The sequence below is a fragment of the Bos javanicus genome, chromosome 3 (genome assembly GCF_032452875.1).
Source record: "Bos javanicus breed banteng chromosome 3, ARS-OSU_banteng_1.0, whole genome shotgun sequence".
NCBI classification, from domain to species: Eukaryota; Metazoa; Chordata; class Mammalia; order Artiodactyla; family Bovidae; genus Bos; species Bos javanicus.
In genome coordinates this window covers 91,436,013-91,454,917 of record NC_083870.1, presented here as the reverse complement: position 1 = coordinate 91,454,917, position 18,905 = coordinate 91,436,013, and the positions used below count along the sequence as shown (strand labels likewise).

At 35.4% G+C, this 18,905-nt stretch overlaps 1 protein-coding gene across 4 annotated transcripts in view; it reads right to left on the bottom strand.

The window, feature by feature from the left end:
* USP24 (ubiquitin specific peptidase 24) overlaps positions 1 to 18,905 on the bottom strand; it is a 155,870-nt gene that overhangs the window by 86,045 nt on the left and 50,920 nt on the right. For 3 of the 4 annotated variants that reach the window (XM_061411816.1, XM_061411818.1, XM_061411817.1), the window contains exons 6-21: positions 17,839 to 17,874; positions 17,445 to 17,510; positions 15,021 to 15,086; positions 12,522 to 12,596; positions 11,801 to 11,959; positions 10,545 to 10,659; positions 10,200 to 10,303; positions 9,555 to 9,662; positions 9,276 to 9,371; positions 9,027 to 9,188; positions 8,777 to 8,824; positions 6,840 to 6,899; positions 3,510 to 3,617; positions 2,689 to 2,838; positions 1,927 to 2,058; positions 1,003 to 1,114 (exon numbers count right to left, since the gene is read on the bottom strand). In XM_061411816.1, the coding sequence (XP_061267800.1) occupies positions 1,003 to 1,114; positions 1,927 to 2,058; positions 2,689 to 2,838; positions 3,510 to 3,617; positions 6,840 to 6,899; positions 8,777 to 8,824; positions 9,027 to 9,188; positions 9,276 to 9,371; positions 9,555 to 9,662; positions 10,200 to 10,303; positions 10,545 to 10,659; positions 11,801 to 11,959; positions 12,522 to 12,596; positions 15,021 to 15,086; positions 17,445 to 17,510; positions 17,839 to 17,874 (1,597 nt within the window). The remainder of the gene's footprint in view (positions 1 to 1,002; positions 1,115 to 1,926; positions 2,059 to 2,688; positions 2,839 to 3,509; positions 3,618 to 6,839; positions 6,900 to 8,776; positions 8,825 to 9,026; positions 9,189 to 9,275; positions 9,372 to 9,554; positions 9,663 to 10,199; positions 10,304 to 10,544; positions 10,660 to 11,800; positions 11,960 to 12,521; positions 12,597 to 15,020; positions 15,087 to 17,444; positions 17,511 to 17,838; positions 17,875 to 18,905) is intronic. The other variant, XM_061411820.1, reaches the window with a different exon arrangement.

The following is an 18,905-nucleotide window of genomic DNA, read 5'->3' as shown; positions in this document are numbered from 1 at the left end:
GGGAAACGCATATTAAAGGCCATGAGACTCCATCTCAAAACCACTAGGATGGCTAAAAGAAAAATGACAGTTTATAATTATTAGAGAAGATGGGGAGAAATCAAAACCTCATATACTGCTGGTGGGATTGTAAAATGGTACAGCCACTTTGCAAAAAAGATTGGCAATTCCTCAAATGTTAATTATATCATACAGCAATTTCACTCCTAGGTAGATAAAAACTTGTATACGGACATTTACAGCAGCATTATTGACAATAACCAAAAGTGGTAACAACCCAGATGCCTATCCACTGATGAATGGATAAACACAATGTGTTACACCCATTCAATAAGTGTTATCCAGTCATATGGAATGGAGTTTTGACACGTGCAAAAACCTGGGTGAACTTTGACCACATTATGTCTCAGCTTGATCAAGAAGCCAAATACAAAAGGTGACATAATGCACGATTCTATTGATAGAAAATGCCCACATCAGAATAACCCACAAGGACAACAAGCAGATGCACGACTGCGGAAAGGGGAGAATGGAGAGTGGCTACATAGTTTCCTTCTGGGGTGATGAAAATGTCCTGAGGTTAAAAATGGTGAAGGCTGAACAAGTTTGTGAACATACAAAAAACACTTCGTGTACACTTTAAAAAAATAAATTTTATGGCATGCAAAGTTCATATCAATAAGAAAAATTTCAATCAAAATAAACAACTGAAAAGAGGATGTCTATACTTGGAACAATTTTTACCTTAAATGAATCCTTTCTATACTAAGTAATTTCATGAAAACAGTTTGACAGTTATTAGACTGTGCAATTTAAAAATACCATTCATGTAAAAAGAAATTCATCTGTTTATATAAACATGTTTATATAGATGTATCTTTATATGCATAAGGCAAAGTCCAGAAGCATATACCAAACTGTGACGCTGTTTCTCAAAGTGGGCTGAAAAGAAAAGAATAAAATTTAAAGAACTGAAAAAACAATTTTGATGTTTTTCCTTACCATTCATAGTGATTTCATATGACTCCAATTTAAGAATTTTCTCCTTGAAGAGCTGCTGCTGAACATCACTCTCAAGATCATGTTGCCCTTTTGTAAACCATTCAAAACACATCTGCGAATCAAGACAAATATCACCCTGTAACTAAAACCCACTTCAGGCATATACATAATCCAAACGAGGAAAGCAAAGACAAATGATTTTTAATTTTTCAGATATTTATAATGCCTTAGTACCACTCAAAACTAAAATGAATGCAACTCTGGAACTAAATGAAGCAGTTAGTTACAGCAATCTTTCTTCTAGATAATGAAAATACATACTCATACTTTCCACTGAATCATTACATTTCAGTTTTTCCACTGACATTTATTAAATAAGCTTTACACTGTGCTAGGCACTGTCACATACTTGATCCTTTCAATAACTCTATGATGTAGTTAACGTTATTCTGCAAAATGAGAGGAGGAAATAGTGATTCACTGTTAGGAAACGTTGAAGCAACTGTCATTCTAAAGATCTGTCTAGACAACAATTCTTTCTTTAGGGTTTCTGGGATACAACATCATTATACGAACTCAAAGTTTCTGCTGGTTAACTTAAAATTAGTTTCATGGGAGGGAAAAAAAAAAAAACTAAAGAATACACTAAGTTTGCTGTACTCACTTAGCTGAATTTGGTTTTATGCAGAATGGTTATCAAAATTACCAAAGATCTCATATGCTTGTGTATATAACATATATATATCTTTTCAATGCTCTCAGCTCCTAGCTTATTATAAATGTATGCTTAGTAAACTGAAAAATGTTTAGAACTGAAGATATGAGACATGCATAAAAATGGGATATACACACAGTAAAGCAAAATACTATTTATTTATTAAGTCACACTTTTGTCTTACTTCATCCATAACGCCATCTTCTTACCTCTCTATCTAATTCACAAACATCCTGGCCAGTCACAAGACACTCCCAGATTTCCTTGGCACGATTCCAACCCAAATACAGAGTAGCTTCTTGCAAGAAAAATGCCAGGAATTTAAGATGGGCTTCTAAATACTGGAAAAAGAAATAATGCTAATTAGTCAACTCCAGGCATTCATACGTAAAAGCAAACAAACAAACAACTGAAATTAAAAAGTAGTTTTACCTTTAATTAAAAAGTAGTTTACCTAATGCTTTCTCTTGTAATTTAGGGTAAAGTAAATGTGAGAAATCCGTTTATGAGGTGACAATACAGTGTAGCAGAAACTACTTGTCTATTACAAACTCGGGTGACTTTAGATGCCAAGCAATCTCAGAGTAAAACACCAGAACACAACTGATGAGTGAAGATATTTTTCTATTTTTTGGAAAACAATATTACTGACAGCTTTGAGAAACAAAAAGCCATGAGCCACAGAACTGACAATTATATTTTCGATCAAAGACAAAAGATATTTATTTTTAATACCATATCATATGCAGTTATGTTAGGTGATTTACTGAAAGATATACCCACAAATATCAATTTTCTAACCTTTTACTTCGAGGTGGTTTTATTAAAGATTAAAAACTGTTCCATCATGACAAAGACACCTCATGCTTCCTCTTTAGAGTTCTTTCCAATAAATATTACTTTTATAGTTCAAACGCAAAAAGATCAAATGGATGCTGTAAGTCATGCAACAACAGCACAATGCCAGGTACCTCCCGGTAGGTATATCGGCCATCCACTAGCGTTGAGCCAGTTAAGCCTCCAGGTCCAGCCACGGCTGCTGCAAGCCGATGACAAGCTATCAAGCTTCCTGTTACCAGTTTTACTATTTCAAAATTTTTCTTCAAGTCTTGAATAATGCTCTTGGTGAAAACAAACGAACAAAAAAAGGTATGAGAATGTGCAGCTACTTTGTCAGTTTAATACAAGCTTCTATTTGAGCATACAGTTGAGGAACAGCAAACATAAAAATTTTTCACTCACATTTCCTACATAAAAGTAAATGAAAACAATCTCATATGTACATTTACTTGGGAATTACTATAGAATTAATAAACTTCCCTCGAAAATTTCTGGTTCTAAAGGAATTTTTTATTATTTTTTTAAAAAATAAGTCTTTCAAAAGCACTATTTCACTTCTTGCATACTTTTCCAGATCTTTCTTCCCAAGTCTCTTACACTGAAGAGCCTGTAGTTCCTTAAGCGAACTAATGTTTTTTCACAATATAAAACAAGTCTTGCGAATCTTTTCAAATTCCTACAATACTATTCTAACTTTTAAAAATTGGCTTACTTCAGTAAATTAAGGAAATAAAAAATAAATGAGTTAGGGATATATCAAAAGACAAGCTCCACAGAAATGAAAGCAGAATGATACTTAAATTCAAGATTATTAAATAATATAAATGAATTATATTAATAACCATAAAATTGTAAAACAGTCACTATAAAACTTAGCAATCTTATGATGTTTAGTCATTACAAAAGGTTATGCAAGTAACTGCATAATAATCAAATATAGCAATCCTCTTACCTTGTCTTGCTTCTGATAGGTTTGTTTTATGAACGAGCGGGTGATTTCATGTAGCTGACGCAAAGCTGGTACCACCCATACAAACTGGGGATTGTTAATCTGAGACGACTAGAGTTAAAAAGAAGTTACATTAATTTAGAAATAAATGGCAGGTTAAATTTATTAGCTATAAAAAAGTTCCAAGTCAATTAGGTTTTACTGTTATACATTCTATTATTTTTCTCTTCACATTTCTCATTTATAGTTTATCTCCATGCACTCTTAATTCAGTCTCCAACTTCTTATTCTGCATGCAATCCTAAAGCCAAGAACTGCAAACAGGAGTGGATATGAAGTGACAGTAAATGTACAGGGGTACATCAGCAAAAAACAGACAACAAGGAATTAGCAACTTCAGAGGACAGATTATAAGTAGCACAGGCTGCTAGGATATGTTGACATAATAAAATAAATCAATGGCACAAGCTTAACTTGGATAATACAGAAGTGGCTGATAAGTAAAATGGTATAAAAATATGACTTTCTACAATGATATGATCAAGATACCAATGATATGATCAAGATACTAACAGTGGTCTAAGTATTAAAGAAAATATCCATGATCTGCTTGTATTTCCTAGTTAAAACAATTTTAGAAGAGAGAATTCTGTTTTTATTAATTATTACAGCCACTTTATAATTTATATTTTTGAAAACACTTTTAAATATGTTATTTCTGAAGCTGGTGCATGACATTCCAGATCTTCACGTACATATCTGAAAAGTCTGATGTTCATGCACTACTCTTTAAAAAAAGAACTGCTTTTTAATAAATGACATCTTTCAAACTATGAGATTTCATTATAAAATCTGTAAAAATGTCATATTAACACTATTAATCGACTGATCAAGTAACTCTCTAAAAACTGAATTATAGTTAGCATTTACTTTAAAAACTTTATTTTTTTAAAAAAGCCTTCTTGCTTCTTCAAGTCTTTCTGTAAGATAAAGATGCCTATAGGGCAGAAAAATACTTTTGATGTCATTTGCAGAAAACGGTTGTACTACTAAATACGTAAATGTGGGCAGCTATTGCCAAAATAATATTGGCTTTCCTAGAGATTAGCCAATCAATCAGCAAATACCATATTTCCTGGATTCTAAGATACAAATTTTATAAAATTCAACATTTCTGACAGTGATACTTCTTAAGAATTATATAAAAGAAACTTTCCGGCCATAAGGCATAGGAGTAGGTTTAGATACGGCTATCCTTATGTGGGATGTGCAAACTTGGCTGTTACAAAGGTATCTGTTCATCTACCCATCATTTCTGTTCTTACATGGCAGAGTTAGCACCAAACAAGGATGGGTTTTTAATTTAAACGTAGATCACTGATTTGTTTCTTGAATGCTATCAAAGGATTACACTATGACGTGGTATTGATGAGCCCATCATGTCTATCATTTCAATTAAAAGCAAAGAAAACTGCCAGTGGTCTTAAGACTAAAGCATTTTCCAAAGCCAGGAGAATTTGGTGTGACAGACTCATACTCTGTGAAGGGTTACATCATTTGGCATTAAACATCTCTCTGTCCAAAGTTACAGCTTAATTCAAGAGGAACTATTTAACTTGTAGTATAAACAACTTAATGAAGGAAAAAAGCAGCTTGAGTTTTACAAACAAGACAAGGACACAAAACTCTATATTTCTCAACATGCCTCAAAATTCTATACTCGTAAAGATTTCAAAGAAGTCCAAAGCACTACACTGGATAATGGAAAGCAGCACGCCACCACGTGAGGCTGTACATACTGGATTAACCCTGTGATGCGTGGTGCAATCACTGGCATCTTAGAATCAGAGAAATAAGGTATACATTAAAAGGCAACTACTTGCAAGACTAGCTAGGATATTTCTGCTAAGACATAAAAGTTGCAAAATGACAGAAACTAAAATTCTGAGGCTTAAGTCCAAACTGATACCTTCTGAAAGGATCATAAACATTGGGATATAAATATAAACCTTTTTGTAAATAATCAGGTATATTAGAAAGTATCATTATGAGTCAATTATGGTTAGCTTATTTTTTTGACACTGAAAACTATCCTTTGGAATCTGAAAGGTATTTCTGACATAGCCTTTCTAGAGTTCAGCAAACAAGACAGATGTTATTTATTCCATCACATCTATGCTATGACATTATGCTGCTAAGCTATAAGAAAATTTTTAAATTACTGTTTTCCACTTACAAAAGGGGCAAGAGAATATGGTGAACAATTAAAATGAAAATATTTGATAATGTCTGATAACGAAGCTGAGGTTTCGTAAGTAGCAGTTAATGGTATATCCAAATTAAGACTGAATGTTAGCTGAAGCTGTAGAGGTCAACTAGTTTAGCCTGCAAACCTGTGCCTAAACTCTCCTTATTCATTTTTGTTAAAAGAGTTGTCTTCCGGTGTTTCCAATGATGAGGAACTCAGGAGACAGTGCATTCTGTGTCAGATTGTCTTCCTAGAAAGTTCAGGGATCTGTGATACTGAAACATGCCTTTACCATAACTGCTTATGAGACATAAAAACTAAGTTGAATCAAATGTCTCTAACAATCCTAAAAGTATCTAAAAGAAAGCTTTCATATTCTTTCTTGAGTTCTCACTTCTCAAAGCTGAATATCCCAATTCTTCATCTGCCTTGTTTTTCCAGACCTAGCCATTTATCTAGAACCAAAGTAAAAATTTTTACAAGGGTGGACACTTTTTACAAAGTATTTCCTCCTGTGCTAATCAATCACATCATTGTGAGACTGTACTGAGGGCACCTTGCTATTTTTACTTTCAGTTACGTGTTTTGTCATGTGGAGGCCATTCAGGTATGTGTAAATGATTTTAGTGTCTTCACAGGTGAAGCAGAGGAAGTAAGAGGAAGGGAACCAACATTTACTGAAAGGCTGCTGGGCACTGTGCTAGGAGGACTTCATATAATGACTTAAGGATATGCAAACACCACTGATCAAGTAAAAATGATTTTTTTTTTGTTTAGTAATATTTTTTTGGGTGCGTACATTTAAACTTTTTAATTGAAAAGTAAAAAAGAGTGAAATAAGAGGGAAAGGGTTGGGGGCAGACAGTGGAAGGTATAAAGGAAGCAAAGGAAAAGAGGACCAAGGAAGCCAAGGGTATCCTGGCAGAATCTACAGAAATAAAGTTAAGAAATAAAGGTCAGAATTTCTGAACACAACAATGGAACTTGGGAATTTTAAGTGTCAAAAGCAGAGGGAAAGGGAATCAGTGGGAGGAGTAGAGGTAGCTGGGGGTGGGAGGGGAGTAAGAGGTGGGTGATCTTCTTACCCTTTGCTTAGTTTCTGTGTAGCCTGGCAGGGAGACATAATTCCCAGTCAGCCCACCTTGCTGCCTGGCAGGAAAGGGCATAGCATAGAAAAACACCTTTAGTGGCAGTATATAACTCACCCCCCTGCCTGGAGTCATGTCGGGGGCTTTGATCTTCCCACTGCCCCCCTTCAGCCACGGGCACTTTAAAAGAGTATTTGCAAAAGAACTCAGTCAATGGAGAAGTGCTAGGTAAATGCAAGTTATTATTATTCGAAATGAAGGAATGGTACATCAGAATTTCCTTACTGGGAGCAGTGGGATATAAAAAATGAAGAATATTTCTTTCAAGACTAACAAAATGACTCCAAAATTCTCCCTGTTACTTTTTGAGTTTTGTTTTAAAACATCAGACTGAGTGAAGTGACTGCACAGAGAAGCAATAAAGATGCAGCGATGCTACTGGCTAGAAGGGCTAAAGTAATGCCCAGCTGTAACAAGGAAGGAACAGGGGTCAGGAAGGATTTTCTGCTTTCAAAAGTCATTTCCCTGGAGGGAGGAAAAAGTCCCTTCAGCTTTAACCTTCAGACCTATAAAGAAATGTATCTGTTACAGTGAAGAAAAGACCATTTTCTACAGATACCTTTTCTTTCTTACTATTAGTATCAAAAGATTTAAACTGCTTAAATAGCTCTAGATGAGTTTCAATCATAAAGACAGAGGGTGCTAAATTATCTGAATCGCTGAGCTGAGAAAACTGGAAAAATTCACACTGTATCTGAGTAGAAAGAGAGCAATGTTGTTGAATTAAAGGAATAATTTAATCATAACCTGAGAGGTACCAGCTCCAGTTTATGAATAATTTTAATGTAGAAAATTCACTTGATCAAATTTCAATGTCAGAAATATAACCCACAAAGTTCTTAAATGCCCCCAACTAAACTTTATGACCAAGCATAATTTAGGAGAATAAAAGCCTATGAGTCACCAAGGGTGCTTAACAAGAGTCTCTGAATTTACCAGTGTAAATTAGCAGTATTCAAGATCCTTTAAACAAATACTTATGGGGGAAACCAAGAAATATGCTTTACCAACGAAATTGTTAAGCTGTTAGCTATTTACTAAAGTCTTTTCTTAAGTAACAGTGAAATGAAACCCCTCTTGCTGTGAGGTTTCATGTTTCATCTGAGCAACCTGAGGGCCTGCGTGGAGGAGGAGGACGTGCTGTAATCAGGGCTGCTGAAACCATGGAGGCAGGCTCCAGGGACTGACCACTGAGGTCAGCCCTCTCCAAGGAGAGCCTTGATGTTTAAGGACTGCAGCGACAGGAGAGCTACGGCCATTGCTGCCCGTTCTGCAGCCCCCGCTTACCAAGAACAGGCTGAAGCCTCCAGCCACTGGAGGTCAAAGCCCTGGAGGGGAAGGGCTCCTATGCACTCATCCCTATGCAGTCCCAGCAGCAGGTGCTCACGGAACAATCACTCTTTTAAGATCTTTAGGACCACATCTGAACCAAGCATCCAAAAATGACTACATGCCAGCACTGAATGAACCTCCTTCTCCCCTTCTTTCTCTCTTCTGACTCTTGGGAATTCCTCCATTTCTCTCGTACGGGAGAAAAATGGGCACGATATTTATTAAACTTGTGCATATTTTGGATTTAATTTTAAAAAGAAAAACTAAGTTGAAGGTCTTATAATCTTATGAAAATAATAAAGTAAAACTACTCTTTGAATGGAACCCTGGGATTTTTTCCCTTTGTGAGTCAATAATTCCCCAAGCTTTAAATAATAAAGCACAGGTCATAAGAAAATATTCAAACAGCAGTCTGTATCTGAATACTACTTGAAAAAACACTGTAATAATTTACTATTATCTTAAAATTATAACTCAATTTATTAAATAGAATTATTAAATTAGTATACCTTTTACTTTATACCTCATCTGCAAATTCTTACCTTGAATCCATCCTTCTTGTTTTTATCCAGACCTGACCATTCTCCAGGCTGAAAATTAATTTTAAGAAAAATGTAAGTAACTTGATAAAAGCAGTACCTATAATTTCCCAATTTTGGACTCAAAGATTAAAGAGCTTCCATGCAGGACATTTAGCTTAATTTAAACAATAGGGGAGGAAAATTATTTGGTATAATTGCTCAGACAATACTATTACTCTAACAACAAAACTAGACCAAAGGTAAAACCAACCCTTTTAATATCTTCTATGCATTTAATTATGTAGCTCCTCTTGATTGCTTCTTTCACTGCATACGCATCACTAAGGATTGTCAGATGCTCCTCCAAAGCTTGCTGAATAAGGCTACTGGGCAGCGTGGGGAGATGAGCCAGTTCCCAGAGCACATCCAACACCTACGGTAAACCACATGTGATGAGCCAGCCCATATGCAAATAAAGCTGCTTTAAGCGCTTATAGCTAGAAAAATTTGATTTTCCTGCCTTTCCAGAAGTGGTCTCAAAGCGAGCTTCCCGGCCTATTCGTCCAATAAGGCTCAATAGCTTCTGTCTCACTCTATCGCTCTCAGTCTCCCAGCTCTGCAGAACGAAAAAGACAAGACATACGAATTGCTCCCCAGTCCGTTTTGATCACACTGGCAAAATATGCAGAAACTTTAAACTTGAGCTAAAAAAGTTTAAGAAGAGTATGGTTAAATATTGCTAATCTAGAGGAAGAAGACCTCATTTTAGAAAAATTCAAAAGCACATTTGAGCACATACCTTCTGAATAAGAACAAACAAATGATTAAGCTGATCTGAATTAAACTTGACAGCTGCTGCAGCAATAATAGTATGAATGTTCTCAATCACAGTAGATGACTGTCCTGACTAGAAAAGAAGACATTGGGGAAAAAGTAAAGTCTTGGAATCTGGAAAAATACAAGTCTTTCCCCAGAGATATACAGAAGCAAAAGTAAAACACTAACAAAGATAAATTGATTCTAGACTATCAGCATACACTTGCATGATAAAACTGGTAAGACTACACGAAACAACCATTATTAGTGGTTATCAGATGGCCTTATTTTAATTTCTTCAAGCATTAAATCTCTAAAAAGAAAAAAAGATGAGAATCAAATTCTCAGTCTGACATATTCATTTCAAGAGGAGAACAAAATATTTTCAACTGGCTTAAAAACAATTTATACTGATTAAGTTTACAAGAAATACATACTAATCTTTCACATTTTATTAAATGATCTTGAGGGCTTCAGTTGAGAGTATTATGTACCTCATTTTAAAATCTGCTCATAGATATTTTGAGTTCAATTAATATTTATTTATCCATGGACAGTAAGTCACCATCCTTCTCTTTCTCTGATAAAAAATGTCAGAAAAGGGCAAAAGCAATTCTGATCAACTTACCTGTATCTTCCAAATTTTAGTGAGCTCATCTAATGACAGTTTACTGCCCAAGAGTTCAATAATTCCCTTTATACGATCACAGTATTGTGCTTGGTCTATGTTGCCTAAAAGAAGAAACACCAGAGAGGCAGACAGATAATGAACGCTGACTTTCTAAACATGATTCTATTAATTCAAAGCAACAGTAACTTGCTATAAGATTATTTAAAGGCTAGTACAAAATAAAGATGACAATAGAAAAAATAAATAAAGGCTAATATAGTCAAAGCAACAATTTCATACATTTTTTAACACAAAAGTATATTATTTATGAGTTAGGTAATTTTTTAAAGCAAGTTAACTTACCTTCCAATGCGATTGACAGAACTGAATTTTCAACTAGCCAATCTAACAATCTGTCTGTATCTATAGCATTCTTCACAGATTTGGATAAAGTGCTATCTTCTATGAGTTTGGTTACCTAAAAAGACAGGATTATTGTGATTTAATCTAATGCAAATATTCATAATCAAAATCTTCACATATATCTTGTGACTTTTACAGTATTACAATGTAGTCTGATAATTAGCCTAAATGTATCAAAGGCCAGTTATTAGAAGTTAATAGACTACCTATTTTTAATGTCTTTAAAAAGAACACAGAGCTCACATTCCCTGGGCCACTGCTGACTGGCTCAGGGAAGCACATCTGACCCAAACTTCAATCAGAGCATGTCTCCAAATTCTACACTTGGGACCAGAGAGAAACCATCAGTCCTTCCCTGGTCATGGGAACTATCCATGGCCATGTCTACCTTATGAAGACGCCACTCTGCATGGAGAGAAAGAACAAAGAAAAGCAGAGATAAGAACCTGGACAGAGTCCTGGCAGTGGTTTGGTCTTGGATTCTAGTTGGTCCTGTTGCCCACATGTGTCTCTGACCTTATGAGGTTTAGCTATTTTTATGAGATAGCCCTGCCTTCTTTTATTAAATTCTTCTTCTAATTTAAAATAATTCAAGAATCACTCAAATGATCAAGTGATTCACTCAAGAATCAAGAGTTACTTGTAGCCAAGAATCCTAATTAGTACAAAACTGAAAGAAAATAATTGTCATTATGGCTGAACTCTATTGGCCCCACCTATCACTCACCAAAACCAACTATGCTCCTGGAAAGTTTAGGAAGCTGCAAGATCTTATTTCCATCATTTTGCTTAGACCACTCCAGTTGTAAACAAAACAAAATTTTGCCCGAACCCCAGTTAAAAGATTTGGTTTAAGTAAGTGCATATCTGAAATATAATAAAAGGAATTATACCCTTGGGGTAAAAAGTAAACCTCAAACTTCATATTCCAAGGAATTGTGTTCCAGAAAAATCTCACTAAAACACTGAATACTTCATAGGATGAATTCTGAACGTAATACATATGAAAGTATTACTTTATTAACAGACAAATGTAAACATAGACCATTTTATATATAATCACTGTTATCTCTTTTAGTGGGATTACAAGAAATTATTATTTTTTATTTCCCAACATTTTTACATTAATAACAAGTTGTGGAAGAACTTAAGAGTATCTATACTTTAAGTTTTCCAGAAACAAGTGCAAGACTTACTTCTTTGAGGGAATTCATTTTGGCACTGAAATGTGGTGATTTCAGCATGCGCAGCAGGATGTCTAGTCGAAGGTCGTCCACCACGGTCACCAGATCTGGTTGGAAGCGCATGCAAAGTAACTTGATGGCAGACAAGAGCTCAGGGATGCTAACCAATCTCTTTCATTTAAAAACAAAACACACACACACACACATACAGAGAAAACAAAAAGGAACCAATAAAACATTTTGATGGCAATTCTTACACACACAGGAATAAAGGACATATTCAGTAACCATGGTCTAGTGGTATCTGATATTTCACATGGTTGATGAACTACATTCTGCTTTTAACCAAAAATCAGTGCACGAGTGAGCAAAGAAAAGAGAAGGGGTCTGAGAGAAAGTCAAGGCAGAAAAATGAATCATAGAACAACTCTGGATAGCTTTTAGTACCAAATTATTTTAAAGCTTCTTCAATGCTATACCAATTGTACTACTATCAAAACCAGCATGTTGGTTAAATTCTTAATTGTGTCACTTACTGAGAACCCTCCATTCATTTTATTGACTGTTACTGACCAAAATAACATTTTTTTGGTCAGGAAATGTAAAATTAATTTAATGTGAGCTGTATGTGACCAGAATCCAAAGAGCAATGGTATGTGAACCTTGCCCCAAGTCCTGGTTGTGCTTCTGTGGACCAACATGCGCTGCGATCGCGTGACTGGAGGTGCATTACCTTGTCTTTGAGGTCCTTTTCCTCCACACTCCGCACATCCTGGATTGTATTAAGGATGACTGGGTCTAGCATGGGCTGTAGGAAAAAAGTGCTAAAGTTAATAAGGACCCCTGAATCTGTCCTTAAACTAGAGAGGAGATACTTCTTCATTCACATTTCACAAAGGAGAAGGTACAATGCAAAGATCTGAATCTAGTATCAGACTACCACTAACTAACTAACACCATCCCAAGTAAACCCTTTTAACTGATTCTGAGCCTCGGCTTCTTTACTATCATATGGGTGCAGTTCCTCTTTACTTTCTTATAAGGGTCCTTTGAAGAGCAGCCAAAGACAACCAAAGACACACAGACTGACTTAAAGTATTAAACACGAGTATGTATCATTTGGAATAAAGTATTTTGCATTTGATTTTTAAAGAATAAATAGAAGCACAAACCACAAAAATATGATGCTTTTAATGTAAATGAAGCCTACAGATAAGACTCATACAACATACTGTTCCTGAATGGTAGCATAGCCAGATAACTAACTCTAAGTAATATATGAGAAGTAGTGAAAAATTAGCAAGGTCTAAATGATCACTTGTCTTTTAAGTAAAATAAATTTTTTTTTAAGTAAAATAAGTTTTAAACTTATCTGGTGACTAGAAAATATTTGGCTATCAAAGCAAGAACACATTAGCAATGAATTAAAATGCCATCATGCAATCATCCACATAGAATTCCCTTATTTACACTTATGCCAACTGTATAGTGAAAACTGAGGGCTGTCAGGGTAAGAGGCAAGTCACACTGCTCTTGTCAAGCATGTGCCAGCCTTACTTAGCTTTCACCGCAACTCTGTGAGACAGGTATGGGTTACTACTACTTTACAGATAAATAAGGAAGCAAGTCCCAGGGGTCACGTTAGTCTTCTAAAGGAGCAAGTGTTAGAGACAAGTATTAATGTACATAACTACAGCATGAATTTATTGCTGAGAGAATTTAAGGTTGGATGTGTTGTTTCAGTTGCTACTGCAGGAAGTTAAACATACTTTGGTTGGAAATTCATAAACTTTTTTTTTAAAGAACACTGTGCTAAGAGAAGGCAATGGCAACCCACGCCAGTACTCTTGCCTGTAAAATCCCATGGACAGAGGAGCCTGGTAGGCTGAAGTCCATGGGGTCGCTAAGAGTCGGACACAACTGAGTGACTTCACTTTCACTTTTCACTTTCATGCGTTGGAGAAGGAAATGGCAACCCACTCCAGTGTTCTTGCCTGGAGAATCCCAGGGACGGCGGGGCCTGGTGGGCTGCCGTCTATGGGGTTGCACAGAGTCGGACACGACTGAAGTGACTTAGCAGCAGCAGCAGTGCTTATATATAAAGCCTGGAATTCTAAAGAATTTAGTATTAATTAGCAGTTGGAATATCTGCACTAAATCTCTTTTCATGGAGCAATGCATGGATAAAGAGTATGCACTTAAAAATTCAATCCTGGCTTTGATTATTAAAAAGCCAATTATTAAATTGCTAATATAGATTATTAAATTATTAAGTCAAATCATTTTGCCTCTTTATGTTTCAGTGTTTCACTACAAAACAAATGATTATATTCATATGCTTATAAGTGAGAGAACACTGCATGTCTCTAAAGACCTTAATATCAGAATCAAGAAATACTTAGTCACTCTGCTTCATTTAAATAATTTTGCAGAATTACTCTGAAATCTAAAGAAGGCACTTAAAACTTAGAAATTTCCAGAACCTACTAAAAAAAAAATCCCATTTCCCTTGTTAAAATGGCCCTATGTACACTAGACATTAGAAATGAGGAACAGTGCATACTATGCTCCCAAAGGACACTAAGCTTTCAAAACCATTTACGGTGATTTTTAAAAAATCTCTGTGACAGCTAAGTTTCACAGACATATTTTTATAAAGAAAATAATAAATGGAGGTATTTCAACATGACATTTTCTTCAGTAAAACTTGTTAACTGAAATGGAAAGACAACCAGAAAGTGCACTGGGCCCTAAGCATCAGAAAGCTCAACACTCACAGCTCTGACTATCCTATGACCTGCTGACATGCAGACAAGATGCGCTGTCAAACTGCTACTCAGATTCTCAGTGACTTGGCTAGAGGCAGCCCAGCAGGCCATTCAACACTGTTTAACGTAATGCTGAATCCGTAAATAATCCTGTGAAGGGGGTAGGGACATATGCCACCTATTTTACAGTGAAGAAAGTTGGGGGGGGGGGAGCTATAATCTGTAATTGTATTTGATAAAATGATAAATTGAAAAGATAAGTAACTTTAAATGTTTAGACGTTACCTATAACCTATTAATCACTTTTATTTATCTTCTGATAAAAATTTCACTACAAGGATAGCTAATTAAAAAAAAGCAGTTATTCTGATAGGCAAATTCTGAACAACCTGATAAAACGATAATTTTTACTGTTTGTATGCCTTAGACCACTTTTGAAATAAGTGTAAAATGGTTTATCTTACCTGTACCACTGAGGAATTGAGGTACTCTGCACATACCCCTAAGGGCTGCACTAGTGCTGAGACTGCCTGAAAAAAAGACAGCAAATGTGAGAAATAAATGTGAGCAAGTTCTTTCCTTTCAACATTAAACAAATCCTTTTTTATATGTCAGAGAACATTTTATACTCTTGGGCAGGAAAAGCTGATATAAAGATGTCAGTTCATTTAAATTATTGTAGAAATTTAATGTAACTTAAATCATACTATGCCAATAAAACTTCTTTCAAGGCTTGGATGAGATGATTCTAAAGTTCACATTGTAGAATAATAAAAATTTTTATTTGAAAAACGAGAGAATAGTGGGGGAAGGAATGAAATGTGCCTTTAATGTGCCTTTAACAAAGAAAACATTTAAGACTTTCATTAAGAAATCTATAAAACTTTACAGAAATACATAAATGGTCCAAATAAATGAGGAAAGATCATGTTCTTGAAGGGAAAGGACTAGTACTATAGACATGTCAATTCTCCACACATGATCTTGGTGGCACTTTCTGCAGGAGATCCTGACACGTTGCCTATATTCGGAAGAATAAAAACACGAGAATGATCAAGAAAATCTGATAAAAGGAAGATGCTGAGCAAAGCTGGCACCACCAATAATGAAAATAGCGGAGAAACAGTATCAAAAAATGACAGAAGTCCAGGAACAATTCACATATAATGTATACACACACTCAGACATTTGATAAAGTCAACAAACCAAAATAGTAAAAAAAAAAAAAAAAAAAAAAAAAAACCTTGTAGGAAAAAAAAAAAAGAATGTTCTTCAGATCTTAAAACAATTAGTTACCCTTTTGGAAGAAAACAAAACTGGATTTCTATCTTATGTGACATATATAAATAAATTCTAAATGAACTCAAGAACTAAGTTTAAAAAATGAAATTGTTTTGAGTATAAAATGAAATGAGTACTGTTATAAACTTTGAGATGGCAATGAGAACACCCCTCAAGCAAATTAGAAAAATTTTAAGCCATTAGGGAAAAACTGACACAAAACGACACCATCAGCAGAATGAAAAAAGAAGGGAAAAATCTTAGAGAAATCTTTAGCCTCAAGACATCTGATAACAATGAGGACAAGCCTAGATTTCTATATATCCCCCATTAGCCAATTTTCATCAAGTAGGGGAGAAACTTCGAGCTTCTCTGTTTGTTTAAATACACTTTGCAGGAAATTAGTGAGTGTTTCATTTAACCTTTAAAAAAAAGGAAGTCTATTTCTATTAGTGCCCAGTGACCTACATAGCCAGTTCTTGAGAAATAAGCAAGCTGGATAAAACCCTCAATCTGAATAGGTTTTGTTTTGTCTTGCTTTTTCAGTCACTACCTATTATCTTCCAGGTCAATAAAGTCCTCGCTAACATACTTGATCTGTTTAATGGGGATCAAAATGACAGCCTAACAACCTAGTCAAGGTTCAGGGAGGGAGAAGAGGCCTCTGACCAGTGTCACTACAAGTATTCACGATCTGGTTGACCTCTGATCTTCAAGAGTAAGCAGCGGGCAGCTAGCAATAGTCTATTACCAAGCAGAGCGCCAGTCTCTCCTTGACTGTTGTTACTACCCTCATGCAAAGATGGACCAACGGGGTTAGCTGATAAGCCATGGTCCCACAGAAATAACGGATATTACTCTAAGCACAATTTGTGTCACTTAGGCATATTATTTTACAACATCATTTTCTACTCTGGTCAATTCGCAGTAGCTGCCATAGTGTCTTCTACATGGCAAGTACGTAATAAGTAGTCTCTAACTGAATGATTAGAGAACAGAATGAAGTGCTTTCAGTTACAAACAAGTAGTCTGTGAAAAATTAAAGATGAAGTTATTCCCCTTACCATAAGGTAAAATTTTTTGAGAAAGTGAAGTTGACATGAAAACATACTGGTACTACACCTGAGGGGTGATTCTAAGCTCCAGGTACAGCCCTTTATTACCTACGAATCTCTGTAATACCAAAAAGCTGACTAAACGATGTTAAAATATTTTATTTGCTTCTGGTACTATCAATAAATTGTGACTTAACTGAGGCATAAGATTGCTATGTACACATATACTTGCCACACACAGCAATTATCCCTAAACAGCAAGATAATTTCATATAACCACTACAAGTAAGGAGTTAAGAGAAAAACATCACAAGGAGAAATGAATGTGGTGGAAAAACAAAAAAACACAACCAAATGCTCTACACTACAATTTGGTTATTATGATCAAGAAAGAGTAAACATTTCTGTGGTTATCAGAACCATGGGAGCTACTCCCATAAAGATTAACTTGAGTTTTAACATTTAATTTAATGTGTCCAATGTCCCAGGGGTTACACAGCAACCTCAATAAAGTGAACTTCCACACTGTGTACATACAGCGGTTTAACTTACCCCAAGTTCTATATCTTCTGAATGAAGCTTGGCTTGGATTGCTGCAAATCCACCTAATTCTCCAAACTGAGAAGAAAAAAGGTATACATTAATTTTAAAATACTATACTTTAATAATTTACCAAGCAACTACAGCTCACATTCTACTTTATCAATGTGCTTATAACCCTGGTCTTCAGAGTCACCACAAAGATAATTGTAATGCTCCTGTGATACACTACAGGAGATGTACTAAGTCCTAAAGCTGATGTTTATCTGTTTAAACAGCACATATAAAAAAGAGGAAGAAATGATAAAACATATTTGATTATTCTTTGTAGCTGTCATCTACCTAAAACTCTAGGAAAGCTCATTAGAAAATGAAAAACATGCCCATATTAATAAAAGCTGTATACCTTATTTACCAAATCCACAACCCATCCATGAGGCTCCTATGAGAAAAGAAAACAGAAATTGAAATGGCAATACAAAAACTTCCCTACTAACTCTCGTATTTCTATTATCCTAAATCAGAAGGTTGGAAAAAAATTTAACATTATTTCAAAAGGTTTTCCCAAATGTTTCTTCATGTGAATCTTTGACATTACTGAAAACAATCTTATAAGTAAGTCTGTATTTTGATGGGACTGCTACAGTACAAAGCATTTATGCATTTTGGGTAGTTGTTGGGTAGTTGAGATCAGTTGTTTAAGCTTTCTGAGGTACAGGATAAATAATTATTAACTCAGAGTAGCAAATCAAGAATCAAGACATTAAAGATTTAGTCCCAGCTGTACCATTAATTAGTGTCCTAGAGTAAGCACTTCTTTTCTCCTCCTTTTCTTCCTTTATTTCCTCTCTCAAGCATTCACTGTTCTAGAAGCTGCATAATGCTCCAGTGGCTGGATACAGAACAGCGATGAAGAAGAGATGTGCTACCTGCTTTCAGGGATTTCATATTCCAGCAGGGTCGATAAAGACAAGTAAACCAACACATAATTCATTCAGGTTGTGCATTTCCACAAAAGGTCCTCCAATGAGAAATAAGAGCCCACTCTGTTCAGAGTGGTGGTCATAGAAAATCTCTTTGAAAAGGTGGTATTTAATCTAGAACTTAAAGGATGAGACAGATTGAGCCATTCAAAGAACAGTCCAGGCAGAGAGGCTAAAATGGAAAAGGCCCTGTTTGGGGAAGGCAGAAAAGCCTACCTTCGTTTGAAAAACGGAGCGGCAACTCTCCCACCTGGGAGGTGGTGAGCAGGGGAGAATGGCAAAGATTAAATTGTAGAGAGAAGAAAAGCTGGAACATGCAGAAATTTGTAGACTGTGATTAGAAGGAAAGCAACAGAGGTGTTTAAAGAAGAAAATGATACATTTTATGTTTTAAGGGGACTCTTACACTTATGTGGAGAATGGCAAGGAAAGGATGAATGAGAAAGTAAAAAGCAGAGATACCAGAGGGAAGACTAGTGTAGTAATTAGG